This window comes from Cryptomeria japonica, chromosome 10 (assembly GCF_030272615.1).
Source record: "Cryptomeria japonica chromosome 10, Sugi_1.0, whole genome shotgun sequence".
Lineage (NCBI taxonomy): Eukaryota > Viridiplantae > Streptophyta > Pinopsida > Cupressales > Cupressaceae > Cryptomeria > Cryptomeria japonica.
This window is the reverse complement of record NC_081414.1, coordinates 813,301,840-813,319,843: the sequence shown is the minus strand read 5'-3', so window position 1 is coordinate 813,319,843 and position 18,004 is coordinate 813,301,840. Positions and strand designations below refer to the sequence as shown.

At 38.6% G+C, this 18,004-nt stretch overlaps 1 protein-coding gene across 6 annotated transcripts in view; it reads left to right on the top strand.

The window, feature by feature from the left end:
- Positions 1-18,004, top strand: part of LOC131068436 (uncharacterized) — a 207,755-nt gene that overhangs the window by 136,969 nt on the left and 52,782 nt on the right. For all 6 annotated transcript variants that reach the window (XM_058003626.2, XM_058003625.2, XM_058003624.2 and 3 more), the window contains exon 9: positions 17,774-17,898. In XM_058003626.2, the coding sequence (XP_057859609.2) occupies positions 17,774-17,898 (125 nt within the window). The remainder of the gene's footprint in view (positions 1-17,773; positions 17,899-18,004) is intronic.

Genomic DNA, 18,004 nt, shown 5'->3' with positions numbered 1-18,004 from the left:
AAATGAAAAAGTGCTCCCGTCCCTCACTGAAGGACCGGAGCTTGAATTCCAAATTTGCATTATCCTTACAAAATTTAAGTGATTTTGCGATTTGAGGAGGTCAAGAGAAGTATGTTTTATTCATTGAATATAACTTGAGTGGCTTACGAAGGAGAAAATCAACCTAAGTAACAAAAGCGCTCCTGTCCCTCTCCAAGGGACCAGAGCGATTTTCAAAAGAAGCTCCTGTCCCTCTCCAAGGGACCAGAGCGATTTTCCCTCAAGACAAGTTTCTGGCCAAGGTAAAGCGCGTTTCAAGTTTGACATGAATGAAGGAAGGCGTGATCAATCCATTGAAGATAATTTCAGAAAGATAGCAAAACGTAAGTGAGCTCAAAATTGCCTAGGCGCTCCTGTCCCTCTCCAAGGGACCAGGGCGAAAATGTTCTAAGGTACGCCCCTTCCAAAGATCACATGAATTGAACTTAAAGTTCCAGATAAAATGCCATTTTGAACGTCAAGGATGAAGTTTCAAACGTAAAAAAATGAAGGATGGAGGACAAAAATGCAGAAGCGCTCCTGTCCCTCTCCAAGGGACCAGAGCGAAGTTATCAAAATTCATTATTTTTTGCCTTATTTTAGCAAATCGCACTAGATGCCAAGTTCGCCAAAAAACTTCGAAATATTTTTTAAAATTCTAATTAAATTGGCATTTAATGAAAAGCGCATAGCATTTAATAATTAATTTTGAGCCTTGGAAAATCGTTTTTTTTTATTAATTGAGGCATTTCAAAATTAATTATTATTAAATTAAAATTTAAAAAGAAGAGCGCTTGAGGTATCATTTTTTTATTGCTTAATTAAGTCGGCCTTCTCCTTTTATTAATCTTTGTTTATTTTTTCCACCAAGTCGGCCTATGGAGAGATGTAGAAGGTGAGCGCTCTATTTATTGGAGGTGTTGTTTCACAATTCAAATCATTCAATCATCCTTTCAAGTGCAAAATTGGAGAGCAATTTGAGGAGCGAAATCCAGAGGAGTGGAGCGAATTTCTACTAAGTGTGGAGAAGCTACTGGAGGGCGAAATTCATCTTGAAGGCTATTGGAGAGGCGTATTTCTAGCTAGATTGGAGGATAATTTCCAGATTTTTTGAAGACATTTGAAGGCGAATTTCCAGATTTTTGAAGAGGAAGGTGGAGTTATTTTCAAGCTAAAGGAGGTGCATTTTATCCAAGGGAGAGCTTTGATCTACACTTTGCCTAGCAAAATTCATCTATTTTTACATCATTTTTTAGAGTTTAAAACTCAAGAGGAGGTATGGCGAAATCATCTTGACACCCTTATTCAAGGTTTGATTTTTTAGACATTTTTTGGAAAAATCTAAGTATTACATGGTTAATTAGGAAATGATAACTCAAGATTTATCATGAGGTTTCCTAATTAAAATCTTGAATCTTCCTTTTAAAGTTTAATTTTTAGATTTCAAGATATATTATTAATTGTGAAATGTTGTGTAGGTATCAAGATGGCGACTCCAAGCTCGAAAGATCTACAAGTTGGAAGACTCTCCTCAAGGAAAATCAAGCCAGAACAAGGACGATCAAGCAAGGACAAGGACGACCTTCTTCGATCCAGCCTAGCATTGACAAGGGCGACCTCCTCCAGCCTAGCATCGACAAGGACGACCTTCTTCGATCCAGCATCATCAAGATAAGGGCGACCTCTTCCAATCCAGCATTCCAAGGCGAGGTACATCATCATCCTGCAAATCAAGGACACAAGAAGTCAGAGCAAAGGGTTCGTTGAAGAAGCAGATAATTTCAGAAGAGTTAATTAAAGATAGCTTCTCAACAACATCAAGTTGAATATCTACCAAGTTACAAGTGTCAGATGAGGTGGCATCCTAGCCATCACTTCTCTAGTCAGTGTGGTCCACCTCAGCATTTCCAGATTCAATGTACCTAACTCATGGAAGGTGGCACAAACTCCGATGTACCTACCCTAGCTATCCATTGGTGGAATTTTCTAGAGAGGACATGTGTCCAAGCAATGCAATTTTATCATTGGTCGAGCATTAAATGTTATGTAATGGTTGTAACAAACCCTAATTAGGGTTTTCATTGTTGAATCTTGGCCATTGATCTCGAATTGATCTAAGCCATCGAATTGTATTGAGGGCACTATATAAGCCCTCGCATTTCATTTTGTAAAGAGAGTTAGAAGATAGTTGGAAGAGTTAGAATATAGTTGATAGAATAGCAATTAGAGTAGAGTAGAGAGAGAAGGCAAAGATTGTTGCCAAGATGTTGTTGTAAAAGACTTGTAACTTCATTGAAGAAATGGTGAAATTTATGGGTCGATTCGACAATTTGCATGGTCTTTATACTTCTCATATTTGATTTCATGTTATTAGATGAGTGGAAGAAATGTGCTTGATTGATGGTGAAATTTGTATATCCATACTACTAGCAGTTTGTTGATTGCAGACTTGCCTTGCGTAGTCGACTGGAATCATTCAGCTTAAGCTTAACTTCAATTGTCGCTTCTTCATTGATATGCATCAACTTGATGGTGTCTATACCTGCAGTGATAATTTGAACATCACAAAGCTTTCCTTCGAAGATCGCACTAGCCTTGTGGAGATGGTCCTGCGATGTCAAAACAAGATCTAGTTAGAATTTCATCAAAGATCAATCATTGCTCCTACATTCCTTAGTATTAGGATTAGATTCTTTCCTCACCCTCCTCTTTTTTCCTTTTTTTCAAGTCAAAGTTAGTAAGAGCCTGTGTTCCAGCAATATTCAAAGCAGATCAGACTTTCAATCATCGAATGTAAGTCCCCTTGTGATTCCAGCAAATCACATCATACCACAGAGAGCTTATCCACACGTAGAGACCCTACATACAAGAACCTTGAAGTCATCCCAATTGATCCTTTTTGCGACATCTTCAGCATTCAGAGGCTTTACTCAAGAGAGGATAAGGTACCCTTTAGGTATTTTATTCTGTGTTTGATAGTGTACAAAATACACGTCAACAGGTTTAGGTGTCAAAATCTCAGCCGTTGATCTTCTTTTGATCCGGGTCATTCATTGTATTTGAGGATGCTATATATACCCTCACTCATTTCATTTTAAGAGGTTAGAGAGAAAAAGTTAGAGAAGAGAGAGAGCTAAAAGAGAAGAAAGTTAGAAAGTTATTGTTGTAGCAAGATTGAGTAAGTGAAGAAAGAATTTTGAACAATTGTTGTCCATTTGGCTATGAGATCAATAAAATATTGAAGTTATGGTGTTTTATTGTAATACTTGTGGTTATCTTCATGATTGTTTATCTTCTTGAATCACTCTCAGTCGAAATAGCATTTAGATTTTAAGTTTGAAAGACGAAGTGTTGTGCTTGATCTTTGATAAGATTCATATTCCAAACCACTGGCTTCTTACTGATTGTAAGGACGCCTTGTGTGGTCAACTGGAAACCTTGAGATTGATTAAGAATTCAATCATTCTTGGAAGTATTGATATGTATCTCTATGATAGTATCTATATCCTTGATGATTTGAAAAACTATTGAATCCCCTTAGAAGATCGCATCAATTCCAGTAAAGTTGTAATTTCTTGGCGAAACTGAAATTGGTAGAATCTTATCAAGTCTAGTCTTCATTGAGTCATTCTTAGGATTAGTTCAAGTATTCCTTCTTAGAAACCCTTATCTTTTGACATTTTTTGAAAATTCGTTAGTGTTATGAAAATCCTGTTCCTGCATTTGGAAAGAAAATGTGGACAAGCTTTCTTTGAAAGTATGTAAGGCCCCTTGAAGAAACAACATATACAACGACCACTGGTGCTTATCCACACGTAGAGATCCTACAACAAAGAACCTTGAAGTCATCCCGATTGATCCTTTTCGCGACATCTTCAGCATTCAGAGACTTTAATCAAGAGAGGATAAGGTACCTTTAGGTATTTTATTCTGTGTTTGGTCGTGTACAAAATACACATCAACAGATATCCACATCTGTCTCGATCTCAATCCTTCTATCAAGGATTGTACACAACACATCAAACACCTTGTCTTGAATAGGGTGGATGGTGTCTTCAACTCGGCTGCATCTGGTATTGATATTTTCGAAAAGAACTTCCTTCATCTGGAGCAAAGTTGACCACTACAGAAGGCTATGGGTTTCTCCATCCATTATCTTCTCTTGTGCTAGAATCTGTCTCGATGTCCTTCTTATCACTTGCAAGACCGGGATGACAACATCTCTTGTGTGAGCGAATGCATCTACAGTTATCAATATATTATGAATGATCTCAAGAACCTGGATAGCCCAATGGACTGATGTCATCCTCCTTGTTGCAAATTGAATGGCGACCTTGTAAGATTCATCAATCCAAGAACTCATGAGTTGGGCTAAGTTCTTCATCCTTTCTGCCTCATTTATCGATTCGGGAGGAAGTGCCTGCAAAGGTGATATTGCTGGATCTTGTCATCTCAAAGGCTGACTAAAGTAATTTCTCCAAGCACTAACCTCTCTTTCTAGCTTCTTATTCTTTTCCATTTCTTCCTCGAGTTTATCATTAAGTGCTCTCACTGAATCAGTTGCTTCTTCCATAGCCCGCTCGAAGGTAAGTGGACCAAGATCAAATGTCTCTAGATCATATTCCTCTGCTAGAATCTCATCCTCATACTTGTCTACCACTGGTGTAGCTATCTGAACCTTTCTGGATCCTGCTTCATCTCTAATTACCTTTGACATCTTCGTAGCCTTCTTCTTTTCTATCTCTTCATGAGAACTTCCTATGAGATTTTCCAAGTCGAACACTTGTTCTTCCTTTTCGACCACAACTACCCTTGTCAGTCTTTTTTTTAGCCAATCTGGAATAGAAGACTTTCTTTCCCTCACTTGTATTTCCTTGGGTAGAGGTCTATCTTCTCTGAAGGGGGATGTTGCTTCATCATCATTCCTTCCTTCTTGTTGCTCATTAGCCCCAACCTGGAGAGATTGGCTTGATGAATGCTGAGGTGTTTGTCCTTTACCTTGTTTATCATTCTGCACCATGGATTCCATAGACTCATCAATCTCATACACTATCTGTCTTTGATCTTCTCTTTGACTTGTTTCTTTTTCATGCCTAGAAGATGTACTCGGTGGACGATCAGGATTCTCCTTTTGTTTCTTCTTGGAAGGCTCTCTCTTCTCAAGTCCTTCCTTTCTCTTCAATCCCTTGGAATGAGAAGCATTCTCACTCACACTTGCTTCTCCTTCCTCTGTTCTTGTTTCCAGGGTGAATGTCATAGATACATTCTGCTCTTTCAACTTTTGATGCTGTACGTCCACCCATTTGCGAGTGCAAGTTAAAACGGGATCCATTAATGCTCTTAAGTCTGCAACTTTGGGCGCGTTCCAATTTTATCCTCACCTCTTTATCCTCCTTCTCATAGGAAGATTGGAGATATCTACCACTGTCCTGGGCTTGATCGGCTACTCTATAAACCTTATATTTCCTGATGAGATCCAAGGGTAATCTGGAATGCATCTTTCTTTTCACCTCCATATCATCTCGAATATTCATCCAGAAGTCCTCTACTTGAAACTCATGCTTGTATTTCTTCCCGACTATCTCTTCCATGTGACCATGAGGGTCAAAATTCTCCCTTGAGGCAAAGGATGTGAACGAATATAGAGATAACTCCTTTTCTGTATCTTCCACGGCTTGAGAATTAGGACATACTTCAATTGAATTCCCTAGTAGAATGGGTACAGGGATTCCATTTCCATGCTTATGTCTTGATGCTCTAGCATAGGCTGCCAACTGTCTGGTCACTTCAAGTAATATTATCCTATCTGTAGGATACCTTGGCAACATATAGGGAGGTGAAGGACATCCATGGACCCTGATATAGGTGAATTTTGGAAACTGAATGAACCATGCACCATGCTTCTTCACGAGTTCTTGTGCCTCCGGAGACAATCGGTGATGAATCCCTCCTTGCAATGTCCTGGTGATATACATCATGAAGGTGTCATTGATTAGCTTGTAGTCATTCCTTGGCGGATGATGTAGTTGAACATAAGAATCACAAACTCTTATTTGTCCGGGTCCTCTCCCAACAACAACTCTGTGTGGTAGCCCTGCATACTCAAAACTCCTGACTAAGGAATATATAACATATGAACTCATGTGAAATGACTTGGTAGGGGCTAGCCTCCTCAACTGCACGTCCAGGTTATTACTAATGATTCTAGCCCAATTGAGCTTTCCTTTTCCTTGGACAATCACTTGTATGAAGAAGAACATCCATTTGTCGAAGAAGAAGGCTTGAGAGGCACGAGTAACCTGATTGAGCATGGTTATAAGTCCTTGAATTCTTCTTGGAAATCAATTCTGTGCGAGGTATTGAGAATCTTGTTCAAGCGAGGTCTACTCTTGAGTAACCAATTCTTCTTGATGAAATTCAAACAGGAATCAGGATCATCCTCATAGATAGACCTAGCTCCTTCCAAACTTCTGTAGATCATGTCTCTCTGCTCCGGGAGATGAAAAGCTTCACTTATAGCTTCCTCTGAAAGGTAGGCTAAGACAGTTCCATCCTCGGCTACGATCGTCCTTGAATGTGAATCATAGTGCCGGGCACATTCAATCATCAATTCGTGTCACTTGACTGCAGGAGGGAAACCTGCAGCCTTGATGATGCCACTCTCAATTATCCTCTTGGCAATAGGCGACGGCTTGCCGATGTAGGGCGCTTCCCGAAACTTCTTCACATTGAAGTTTCTTAGATTGGTGTCTCCAATATTGCTCCACTTGGACACGATCCTGGTCTCCAATTCATCGTTCTTCTGATCCTCCTTGATGAGAGCTTGTTGGGTAGTAGATCCACTGGCTTTGGGGGTCATCATTTGATACCTACAAGAAACGCTTAAGTTAGGTTTGAGCATGATATCTTAAAATAGGAGATTTGAGACCTTTCAAGGAAATAAAAAGATTACAATTTGAAAATAATGTGATAAATCCTTAGAACTATGAATTTTTAAATTGATATTACTTATGAATTAAATCAGATTATGCAAGACATAATCTTACAAAGGATTAATATAGAAAATCAAATCTAATCCTCAAGATGCCTTCAAAAATCTGATTATACATACGTCCTTGATTTTTAGCTATCAACCTTGAAAAAATGGATAAAGGAAAATGGAGATCTGCTGGACAAAGGTCTTTGATTTGAATTTCAGGTCCTTCCCTTTGATGGCTTCAACCTTCAATCAGCTTCCAGCAAGAAGTTCGCCTTCAAAATCTGGAAATTAACCTTCAATCTGCTCAATTTCGCACCTCCAAATCTGCTCTTCTAATTCGCATGAGGGAAAATGAATGATTGATTAATGATTTCAAAACATACCTTTCCTTTATAGGGCGCTCACCTCATTTTGCTAATAGGCCGACTTGATTAATACATAAATAAATAAAATAAAAACCCCTCTACAAGCTGGCCGACTTGATTATAAAGCAAAAATAAAATGCTTTAAGTGCCAAGTGTGGATTTTTTTTATTTTTAGGATAACTTCAAAGCCTAAAGGTTGATTTTTTTTTTATTTTGCCGATCTTAGGAATTGCTTAATCAAGGTATATTTGCTGTATTTAATCAAGGATAAGGTTTAGTAAATGATTTGAAATAGGAAAAATGCCCTTGAAGAGGTTCGCATGTGAATGATTTTTTTTTTAAGAGACAAGGTAAATCTAGAAGATTTTTTTCTCTTAAGACACTAGAATGTTCATGGTATGAGAGAGTTTTAGGTCACCCCAAGGAGGCTTGTTTGACTATCTCACTTATTTATATTTGCTTCATTAATCAACATCTTCATGACCTTGACTTTTCACCCCTTCATGCTCTTGTCATCATTTCTTTGCCTAGTCCAAACAAGGTGAAAAATAGGTATCTCGAAGGATTTCGCCCTGGACCCTTTGGAAGGGTCAGGAGCGATTTCCTTGATTTTGCCTTAATTGTCTCATTTTTTACTCCAAAATCCTCTCAAAGGTGAGCATATGCTTGTTTTAGCTCAACAAAGCCTAGGGATTCAATTCTTTAGTTGCTTACATGGGCAAATTAGGTGATAATGAGAATTTCGCTCTGGACCCTTTGAAAGGGTCAGGAGCGAAATTCACTTTTAAGGTTAAACTCACCTTTGTTTCATTGACAATCTCTTCTAAGGCAATCTCTAAGGAAAATCCACCTTGATCACTGACTTGGCTCAACATAATCTTGGAGGAAAACATGATATTTTGTGAATTTTGCTCTGGACCTTTTGGAAGGGTCAGGAGCGAAATTCACCTTCTAGGCTGAATTTTCCATCTCCTTCACTTTCAACTTATCTTGCAAGGCTTAAATAACCTCACTCCAATCTTTTCATGCCCTAGGGATCAAAATCCTGTCTTGACACAAGGGGGAAATAGTGGTTTTGAAGAATTTAGCTCTGGACCCTCTGGAAGGGTCAGGAGCGAAATTCACCCTTTGCTTGCTTATTCACACCCAATTTCATTTTCTTCACTTCGACTCATCTAGACTCCCTCATTTTGAATCCACTTATCAACTTGGCAACATTTGTTTGATCCTCACAATGCCAAAAAAGGAAAATTCGCTCAAAAATCTAGCCAGGGACAGGACCTATCCAGAATTTCGCTTTGGACCCTTTGGAAGGGTGAGGAGCGAAATTCAAGTCTTAGCTCAAAATTTGCATTTTTGGTGATCAAGAGTCTTTCCAAGGCAATCCAAATGGCTTCTCTCACCCTTGTCTAGGCCTGACTTTACTCAAATTTTGGAGAAAAAAGGTGGTTTTTAGGGTTTTCGCTCTGGACCCTATGGAAGGGTCAGGAGCGAAAATCACTTTTTAGTCTTCTTCCTCCATCCTTTCAACTTGAATCAACCTCAAAAGGCAAGAAAACACTTCTCCTCACTCATCCAAGCTATAAAAACCCAAGTTTGACTTGATTTTGCAAGGAAAATAGGTGATTGTAGAATTTTCGCTCTGGACCCTTTGGAAGGGTTAGGAGCGAAATTCACAATTTGGCTCAATTCCTTCAAATTTGATAATCATTGGCAATTTGAAGTCATTCCTAAGGACTTCTCCTTCTTGAATTTACCTTAGCCCACACTTGTTCTAGCACAAAGTTGAGAGAAAAGAGAGGTTTTGAGAAAATTTGCTCTGGACCCTTTGGAAGGGTCAGGAGTGAAAATCTCATTCTTGACTTGATTCTTTATCCTTTCAATCTCATTCTTCCTTACAAGACAAAATTTCATTGTTTCTCATCCAAGGAACAAAGTTTTAAGCCCAAGCAAGGTTAAAAAAATAGGTTTGCAAGGAATTTCGCTCTGGACCCTTTGGAAGGGTCAGGAGCGAAATTCACCTTCTAGGCTAAAACCCTCACTCTTCAATGCTTTCAAACATTCCCAAAGGCAAAAACATGTCCATTCTTCCTTTCAACATGCCTTGGATATCAAAACTTGGTCAAACAAAGAAGGAAATGAGTTCTAGGTAGATTTTCGCTCTGGACCCTTTGGAAGGGTCAGGGGCGAAAATCATGTTCTAGGCTTGATTGTTCATTTTTCCAACTTCAATCTTCTCTGGGAGGCAAACATGGATCATTCTCCACCTAAGGAACAAGGTTTTAAGCCCAAACAAGGGAGCAAATGAGGTTTATAATGAATTTCGCTCTGGACCCTTTGGAAGGGTCAGGAGCGAAATTCACCTTCTAGGCTAAAATCTTCATCTTTCACAGCATCCAACCCCCTCTCAAGGCAAGAACATACCAATTCATCCTCCATCATGCCACCGCCTAGCCAAAACAAGGAAGAAAATAAGAGCTAGAAGGATTTTCGCTCTGGACCCTTTGGAAGGGTCAGGAGCGAAAATCATGTTTTGAGCTTGATTCTTGATTTTTCCAACTCTAATCTTCTTTGGGAGGCAAACATAGATCGTTCTTCTTGTATCTCCACCAAGATCTCGACTTTGGCTAAGGGAGAAATGAGTCTTTTCAAGAATTTCGCTCTGGACCCTTTGGAAGGGTCAGGAGCGAAATTCACCTTTTAGGTCAGAATCCTTCATCTTTTCCACCTTTAATCACTTCCTAAGGCTAGAACATTCAAAAACACCTCCAAACATGCCTTAGAAATTAAGAATTTGGCCTAGACACGGAAGAAATTGAGGTCTTCAAGGATTTTCGCTCTGGACCCTTTGGAAGGGTCAGGAGCGAAATCCACCTTTTAGTCTAGTTTCTCACTTCCTTTCATCTCATTCTCCTCCAAACTTGATCAATTCAACTTCCTTCTATCGCAATCCAGACAATCCATCAACCAACTGGGTCCAGGCAAGGTCAAACTGGGTTTTTAAGGCCAAAGGAAGGCAAAATGGAAGATTTCGCTCTAGACCCATTGGAAGGGTCAGGATCGAAATTCTCCTTTTGGGTTGATTTTCATCATCCCAAGGTCTAAAACCTCCTCTCTAAGGCAAACATCCATCAAACCTTCTCTTTTTGTCTTGGATATAACTTTCCATGACTTCTTCAATCCTCATCAAGTGATTTTGCTCGTTAGTCCCTGAAATCACCTCCTGAGTCTCCCCTTGGCCACTGACTCTGCTTAATAGGCTCTGACCTGGAGGAAAACAAGACTCTGACATGAAAACCATCATTCCAAACCTACCCTGATCTGAGACCTACCATCTCTTTCACTCAATCTATCCATCCTCATTCCTCTGAAAGGTAAAACACATCTTGCGACAACCTTAGGGTTCAATGTAGACAACCTATGACCTCCCAAATCCAGACTTTACTTAGCTTTGAAGGAAACCCTAATCTACCCAGCCCAGGCGACCACTCACTCAATCAAAACCTAGCAAGCAGAGAGAAAACCTAGCTAAGGGAAAAGCAAAACCCAAGAAAAAAGAGGGGGTCCCCATCCTAATGGGGCGATGTGTGAAATGGTCACAACACATAGTTCCTTAGGTAGCCTTGTATCCATTTGTTCATGATTTTAGGTTGCTCATTAATTTGTGGATGATAGCTAGTACTTGGTGTCAATTTTGTATTGGTTAATCGAAATAGTTCTTGCCAAAACAAGCTTGAGAAACTTGTTGTCTCTGTGACTTACGATGTTCTTTGGCAAACTATGAAGTTTGAAAATATTTCTAAAAAATAGATCTACCACTCGCAAGGCATTATATTATGAAGAAATTGCATGAAAGTGAGCATATTTTATTATTTTGTGAGCCTATCAACAACCACATATATACAATCCTTACCATGTACCTTTGGCAATCCCGTAATGAAGTCCATGGATATGCTCTCCCATATCTGATTTGGAATGGGTAGGGGATGCAATAATCTTTCTGGAAAAATATGCTCTGTTTTTTTCGGTTAACATTCCATAAATTCTCTGACATGCTGTTACACATCATTCTTAAGCCCTTTCAATGAAAAATGTTCTCTCACCTGCTTGTATGTCTTGTAGAAGCTTGGATGACCAGCAAATGGTTTGTTATGACATACCATCAAAATCCTCTCCATCTTGGATTTAGGTACGAGCTATACCTGATCTTTGTAAAGGATGAGATGGTCAACCATCTTAAACGTATTATTTTTCAATTTCCCTTCCAAAATATCATTAGCAATTGGATTCTTATTATACTCAGCCATTATAAAATCCTTTCAATCAGCAGATATATCAGTTATAGAACAGAAGTAAGGCTTCCTGGAGAATGCATCAGCCACCACATTATTATTCCCTTTTACATTCTCAACATCAAAATCATAGGCTTGAAGTTTGCCCACCTATTTCTGCTGCCTATCATTCAAATCCCTTTGGTTGAGCAAGAATTTAAAACTGTTATGATCCATTTTGACCACAAATCTCCCACAAACCAAGTATTGTCGAAATTTGACTAGAGCATGCATGATAGTCAACATTTTTGTCATAAATAGAGAAATTTCGTTCAGCCTCCTTGAGCTTCCTAAGACGCCCTAATGCCTTCTCTTGAAGCATCACATCCTAGAATAGAAGGAGGTGAAAAATCAGGAATTGCCAACATAGGACATGAACTCGTTACCTCCTTAAGTTTATCAAAAGCTTGTTGGGGTGTTGGACTCCAAGAGAATGTCCCTTTCTTTGTCAGATTTGTCAAAGGAGCTGCAAGTTGTGAGAACTCTTTTACAAATCTTCTATAATAGCTGCAAAGTCCCACAAATCCTCTCAAGTGTGTCAAATTCCTTGGTCTAGGCCAATCCTGGATTGCCTTGATCTTCTCCTCATCCACACTAACACCTTGGGCACTAATCTTAAACCCCAAATATATATTCTCAGTCAACCCAAACTCACATTTGAAGACCTCAGCATAAAATGAATGCTGCTCAAGTATTTCAAACACTTCATCTAAATGCTTGAAAGATCCTCTCATGTCTTATTGTAAATCAAAATGTCACCAAAGAAAACCAATACAAATTTCCCCAATTGAAGAATGAATACCCGATTCATGTCTGATTGGAATATGGTGGGTGCATTGGTTAAACCAAATGGCATGACTATGAACTCATAATGCGCATAATGACACCTGAAAGCTATTTTGTGCACATCCTCGTCTTACCTTAATTTGGTGGTACCCCGACCACCAATCAATCTTTAGAGAAATACACTGCTCCTCGTCAATAAATTTGTCGACTCCAAGTATGGGATAGCGATGTTTGATTGTCCTTTTGTTGAGGACTTTATAACCGATGCACATCCTCATAGTCTGTAATGTCCCTTTCTAGGATCACCTTATGTTTGCCTCAGAAATAGAATGATACCGCCTGTAACTTAATAATAGTCTGAACTGATCTTTTCACTGGCCTGATTTTTATTTTGGAACTGCTATTATAGGTTCTGCTGCTCAGAATAATTATGTTAGTCCATAGATCAATCTGCTGTATGTAAGGGTCTCTGCTGTTGTTCGGTCTGCTCCCCCTTATATCTGCTCTGCATAGGATTGATAATCCTCCAATTGTTTTTCTGATCCCCTTCCTTTTCCTTTGGGGGTCGATATGCTACATATATATCTCCTTATTGGGTGGAAGGGCATTTCTCTTCCCATGGGTATATCTTTTGGTAGTGGCACCCTTTGATTACATGCGCTTTGCCTCTAACTAATCATTAAGGTGACTGCACCACTTCAAGGATTAATAACAACATTAATTAAAGTATACACAACTCTTACTATTCGATATCATGTAGGATTGCTGTATTGTTGCTGATGTAAATTTTGAATCGCTGGTCTGTATCTCCTTTCATGAGAAAACCGTGAAGTCTCATAAATGAGATGATTTTCTAATCAACGATGTCTTTTTATTTATTTGTTTCTGTATGCTAGGAGGAGGATAAGTAGTTGATAGGCAGGGTCATGACATTAGACCGCCCTTCTCTTTGCACAAATCATTCCCATCCTTCATAGGTATTAGCAGAAGTCTAAGGATTGGGCTATATATATGATAGTCTTTCATGTACAATGAATGCTTTTGAAATGAAGTAAAACTGTCATACATATTGCAGTCTATATTAATATTGCTACTAAATTCTGCATAAGAATATTTTCAGGCTTCATATATTAAGCATACATATTCAGCACATCCACATGCATACCACCAAGAACAAGGATGTTACTGCCTGTAACTTAATAACAATTCCGATTTGATCTAATTGATGGTCCTGTCCCTGGATGCTTTTGATTCCTTTCCTTTATATCTCTCAATGTGATGGAGAGGTCACACTTCTTCATTATGGATGTCCTTTGGCAAGAGACACACCCTTTCACCATTCGCCAAAGTGCAACTCTTCATCACTTCTGCCCTTTGAGAGGGACACAACCTTTCACAATCAGATCTGCACTTTTTATTTAAATCAGATCTTCACTTCTGATTCCCCCCCAAATTATCCCCCTCAAAATGAGGTTCTCTTCTCCCTTTTATGTCTCATGTTTGAGGGAGTCACAACTTTTCGTTTCATGTCTTTTGACCATTCATTAACTTAATTAAAATTTAATTATATTTAATTATACTTGTATATTTTAATTTTAAATTTTATTATTATTATTATATACCATTAACTTGTATTTTAAAGTGGGGACGTTAGATTGTCCCATCCTTCTTCTTAACCAAAACTATGGATGAAGCAAATGGGCTGGAACTAGGCCTTATATGCCCCATATCCAATAAATCCTTGATTGCCTTCTCAATCTCTTCTTTGTATTTCTTGGGATGGCGATATGGAGTCGCCATGACTTGTTTTGCTCCTTCCTTAAGCTCAATCATATGCTGAAGTGGTGATTGAGTCATGCCTTTGGGTCACCATACCATGATACCACCATTTGCGAGCTATTCCTTCAAGATGCAAGGTAGCAAATTTGATAGCCTCTTCTTCAAACATTGGGTTTAATGAAAAATATGTTTCAAATTTCCTCAACCAAGCACCTGCTGAGGAGCTACCGGATCTATCAAAAGCTGGGCAAGTGATCTTTCCCAAACGGTGCTGGATGTCCTTACTCTCTTCATACCTTCTCCTCCTATGCCCACTCCTTGTTTTCATCTTGTAGAACTCCGCGATAGTCATATCTCTGCATATGGCAGGGCTTAAGGTATAGTATTCACATGAAGCCTTGTCATTTCATCCTCTTGTTCAGGTGGCTCTTCCTCTCTGTGTGCTGCTCTTTTTTCCAAAAAATTGGCCCTAAAAGTCTTTGTATTGGCTGAGGTTTTCTCACCACCAGAGCTGCTCCCTTCTGCTCTGTTTTGTATAGGTCTACCAACACTCAATTACCGGTTCAATCCTTTTAAAAGCTGGACCATTTCCACCATAGAATCTCTCATGCTAGTCTAGAATCCTTTGGTCTTCTTGATGAATTCCCGAGCATTATCATCTTTGGCAGCCTCCTTCTCTCACTGTTGATATCTCTGATCTCTGTCGCTCATGAATCAAACACAGGTTTGTAGGGTGCCCAAGTTTGATACCACTGTATATACCTTAAGATTTGAATGATTCCAATCTGTATTCCTATTTGCAATTGTTAAATTCAAAGATAAACTGATTGCAAAATGTAGACTCAGAAATAGAAAACATACACTGCTCGTAACTCCAGATTATCAAAATAGATAATAATAATTGCACATTTCCAGAATTTCAACAGCATGATGCATTTTTGAAGCTACAAATCCAAGAGTCAATCGCACATAGAATCTGATATTACTCATGAATTATATTAGCAGCATTATTTTGACCTTACGTATAGATTATCTCAGTAGCAGAAACACCTGATGGACTAGATTAATCTCAATGAACTCGATATAGATTTGGGCACCTTAGAGGGGCACTATTTATCCTCTTATGTGACTCTCCTTGGCGCGATTTGCAAACTTGTGAAACTCCTTCAAAATGCTGATAATAATCAGCTGCTCCCGTCACTAGCACATGCCGATTATGCTTATTTGGTCCACTATTGTTTCTTTAGTGAATGCGCAATTCTTCACTCCTAGATTGTTGATCTGGGCCTGGTTTGTTGGGAACTGAGAATTTCCCAGTGGCAGCTACCAGTATCGTTTCTTTCCTCCTGACATCCTCCTTGCTCTGCTGGTGTTGATAAGACACACAGCAAAGGAAAATAGATCACTTCTAACCTCCTCACTTCTTGTTCATCCGATGTCTTAAACCTGTAAATATAGATTGATTATAACTGGCATTAACAGTGCTGATGCAAAATGAAGAAGGGAAGATGAGGGTATTGTTGATGTCTTTTTTATGCACTATGCTACACAGAATAAAATACCAAAGGCGCTCTATTCTCTCTTGATCAAAATCTCCTCAGATGCTACATTATGTGATCAACTGAGACGACTCCTAGGTTTCTATTGTCAGGTCTTGACGTGTAGATAGCTCAATGGTTGATGTGATTTGCTGGAATCACAAGGGGACTTACGTTGAACATGAATGTTGCTAGAACATGAATGTTGCTAGAACATGAAGACTTAACTTGGAAAACAAATAGCAAAAGGAATTAAGTGTTGAGAAAGCTAATCTAATCCTAAAAGTGTAGGAAGTATATGTTGATTAGGTGTGACCAAACCAAGCTTTGTTTTGCCATCAAGGAACAACTATACAAAACTGGTGCAATCTCCTAAGGATAAATGAATGATTTTCATATCACCAATGCACATCAACCACATGAACAATAGAAGTTAAGTTTTCACAAAAGTTCAGTCGACTACGCACTGCAATTTGTAATCAACAAACTACAAATATTATGAACATTAGGTACACTATTCATCAATAATGATATCTTCCATTCATCTAACCAACTTTAAAGCAAATGAGAAGTAGAGACCATGCAACATGTTGAATTAACATAGAGAATTCACCTTAACTTAAATGAAAACAAAATGTCTCCTATAACAAGATCTTAGCAACAATCTTTGCCTTCTCCTCCTGCTCTACCTTAATTGCTAACTATTGATTGCTTATGTTACTAACTATTATCTATTCTCTCTATTACTCTACTCTTGTTAACCTTTACAATGAGAGATTTGAGCCTTTTATAGACATCTCAATACAATTCAATGGCCCAGATTGATTCACAAATCAATGTCCAAGATTACAAGTTGTTACAACAAATTCCATTCTGGCCAATGAAATAATTACAATATTTGGACACATGTCCAGCTTTGAGTGTGAACCAATGAAATATGAGGTTGGGTCTCTTGAATTCTGTACCTCCTTTGAATGAGTCAGATACATTGAACCTGGACATGTTGATTTGGAGTCCTCTTGGTGGTGACAAGGATGCCACCTCAACTACCTGATCATATGTGTATGTAATTGAGCAATATCTCTTGATACTCAACATCCCCAAGCTTGGTGTGATGATGATGGCATCATAATCTTTCTTATACCTCGGATGTACTTGACCTATAACTTTCATTGCACTTTCTTTGTCATCACCTTGAACATGTTGATCTCTGCACTTGCATTGCTGAGTTCTTTCATTCGATTATTTGCTTTACACATGTTGTTGAGTCTTTGTATGATGCATTTCAATCCTTACTCCTGATTCACTTTGTAGCTCTGACTTCGATTCTTGGATTTCCTAAGGAAATTCAAGATTGTTGTTACTTCTTTCATTTGCAATCTTAGTTCTTGATCTCCTATTCACGCCTTCGAAGTGCTCTTGGCTGAGTCCTCTATTTGATTTGCCTCCTTGAATTACTTGATCTTTCCCTCAAGTAGCAAGGCTCCTTCTCAATGTAGTCTTCATCTTTTACGCTTGTGAATCTCAACTTCCTTATTGCATTGTTGATTTATCCTTCTTGTGATTGTATCACTAAGGTAGCGAGGTCGTTGAGAAAATTCCTCATGTTGCAATGGCCTTCCTCTTTGATTCACCATTCAATTCCTCTTGAGTATATTGATCTCTTCCCTCGTGCCGATGAGCCCTCATTCTTAGTTTGTCATCATCTTATATTCCTTGCATCACACAAAAGAGAACATCCTGAATCAAAACTTGAGAATGAAAATAAGATACCAGTAACTGAGACAAGGGAAATGTTGGTTCATAGCTTAACAACATTCATGACAATCATTGTCTACCAAAAATGATTAATAGCAAACTTCTTCACAAAGTTCTTTTTCCTATTTATTGTTTCTTTCTTGTGTCCTGATTAGCAAATTTGTTTCAAGGTTAATGGAACACTGTTCAATTTTTTTCATAGTTTTCATTGTTACTCAGGTACATGATGGAGAGGGAACAAATAAAGGTTTGAGCAGTGATTATCATCAAATTTGTGGTGTTCATTTACCGCGAGGAACTAATCCACATTCAGATTCAGTGGAAGAGCTTGGAGCATCATTGGGGTAGGGCAATTGAATTTTGTTTCAACTGTTGAATTGTCTGCTTTGAACTGAGCTATGTGAAGGATCATTGGGGTACGGCAATTGAATTTTGTTTCATCTGTTGAAT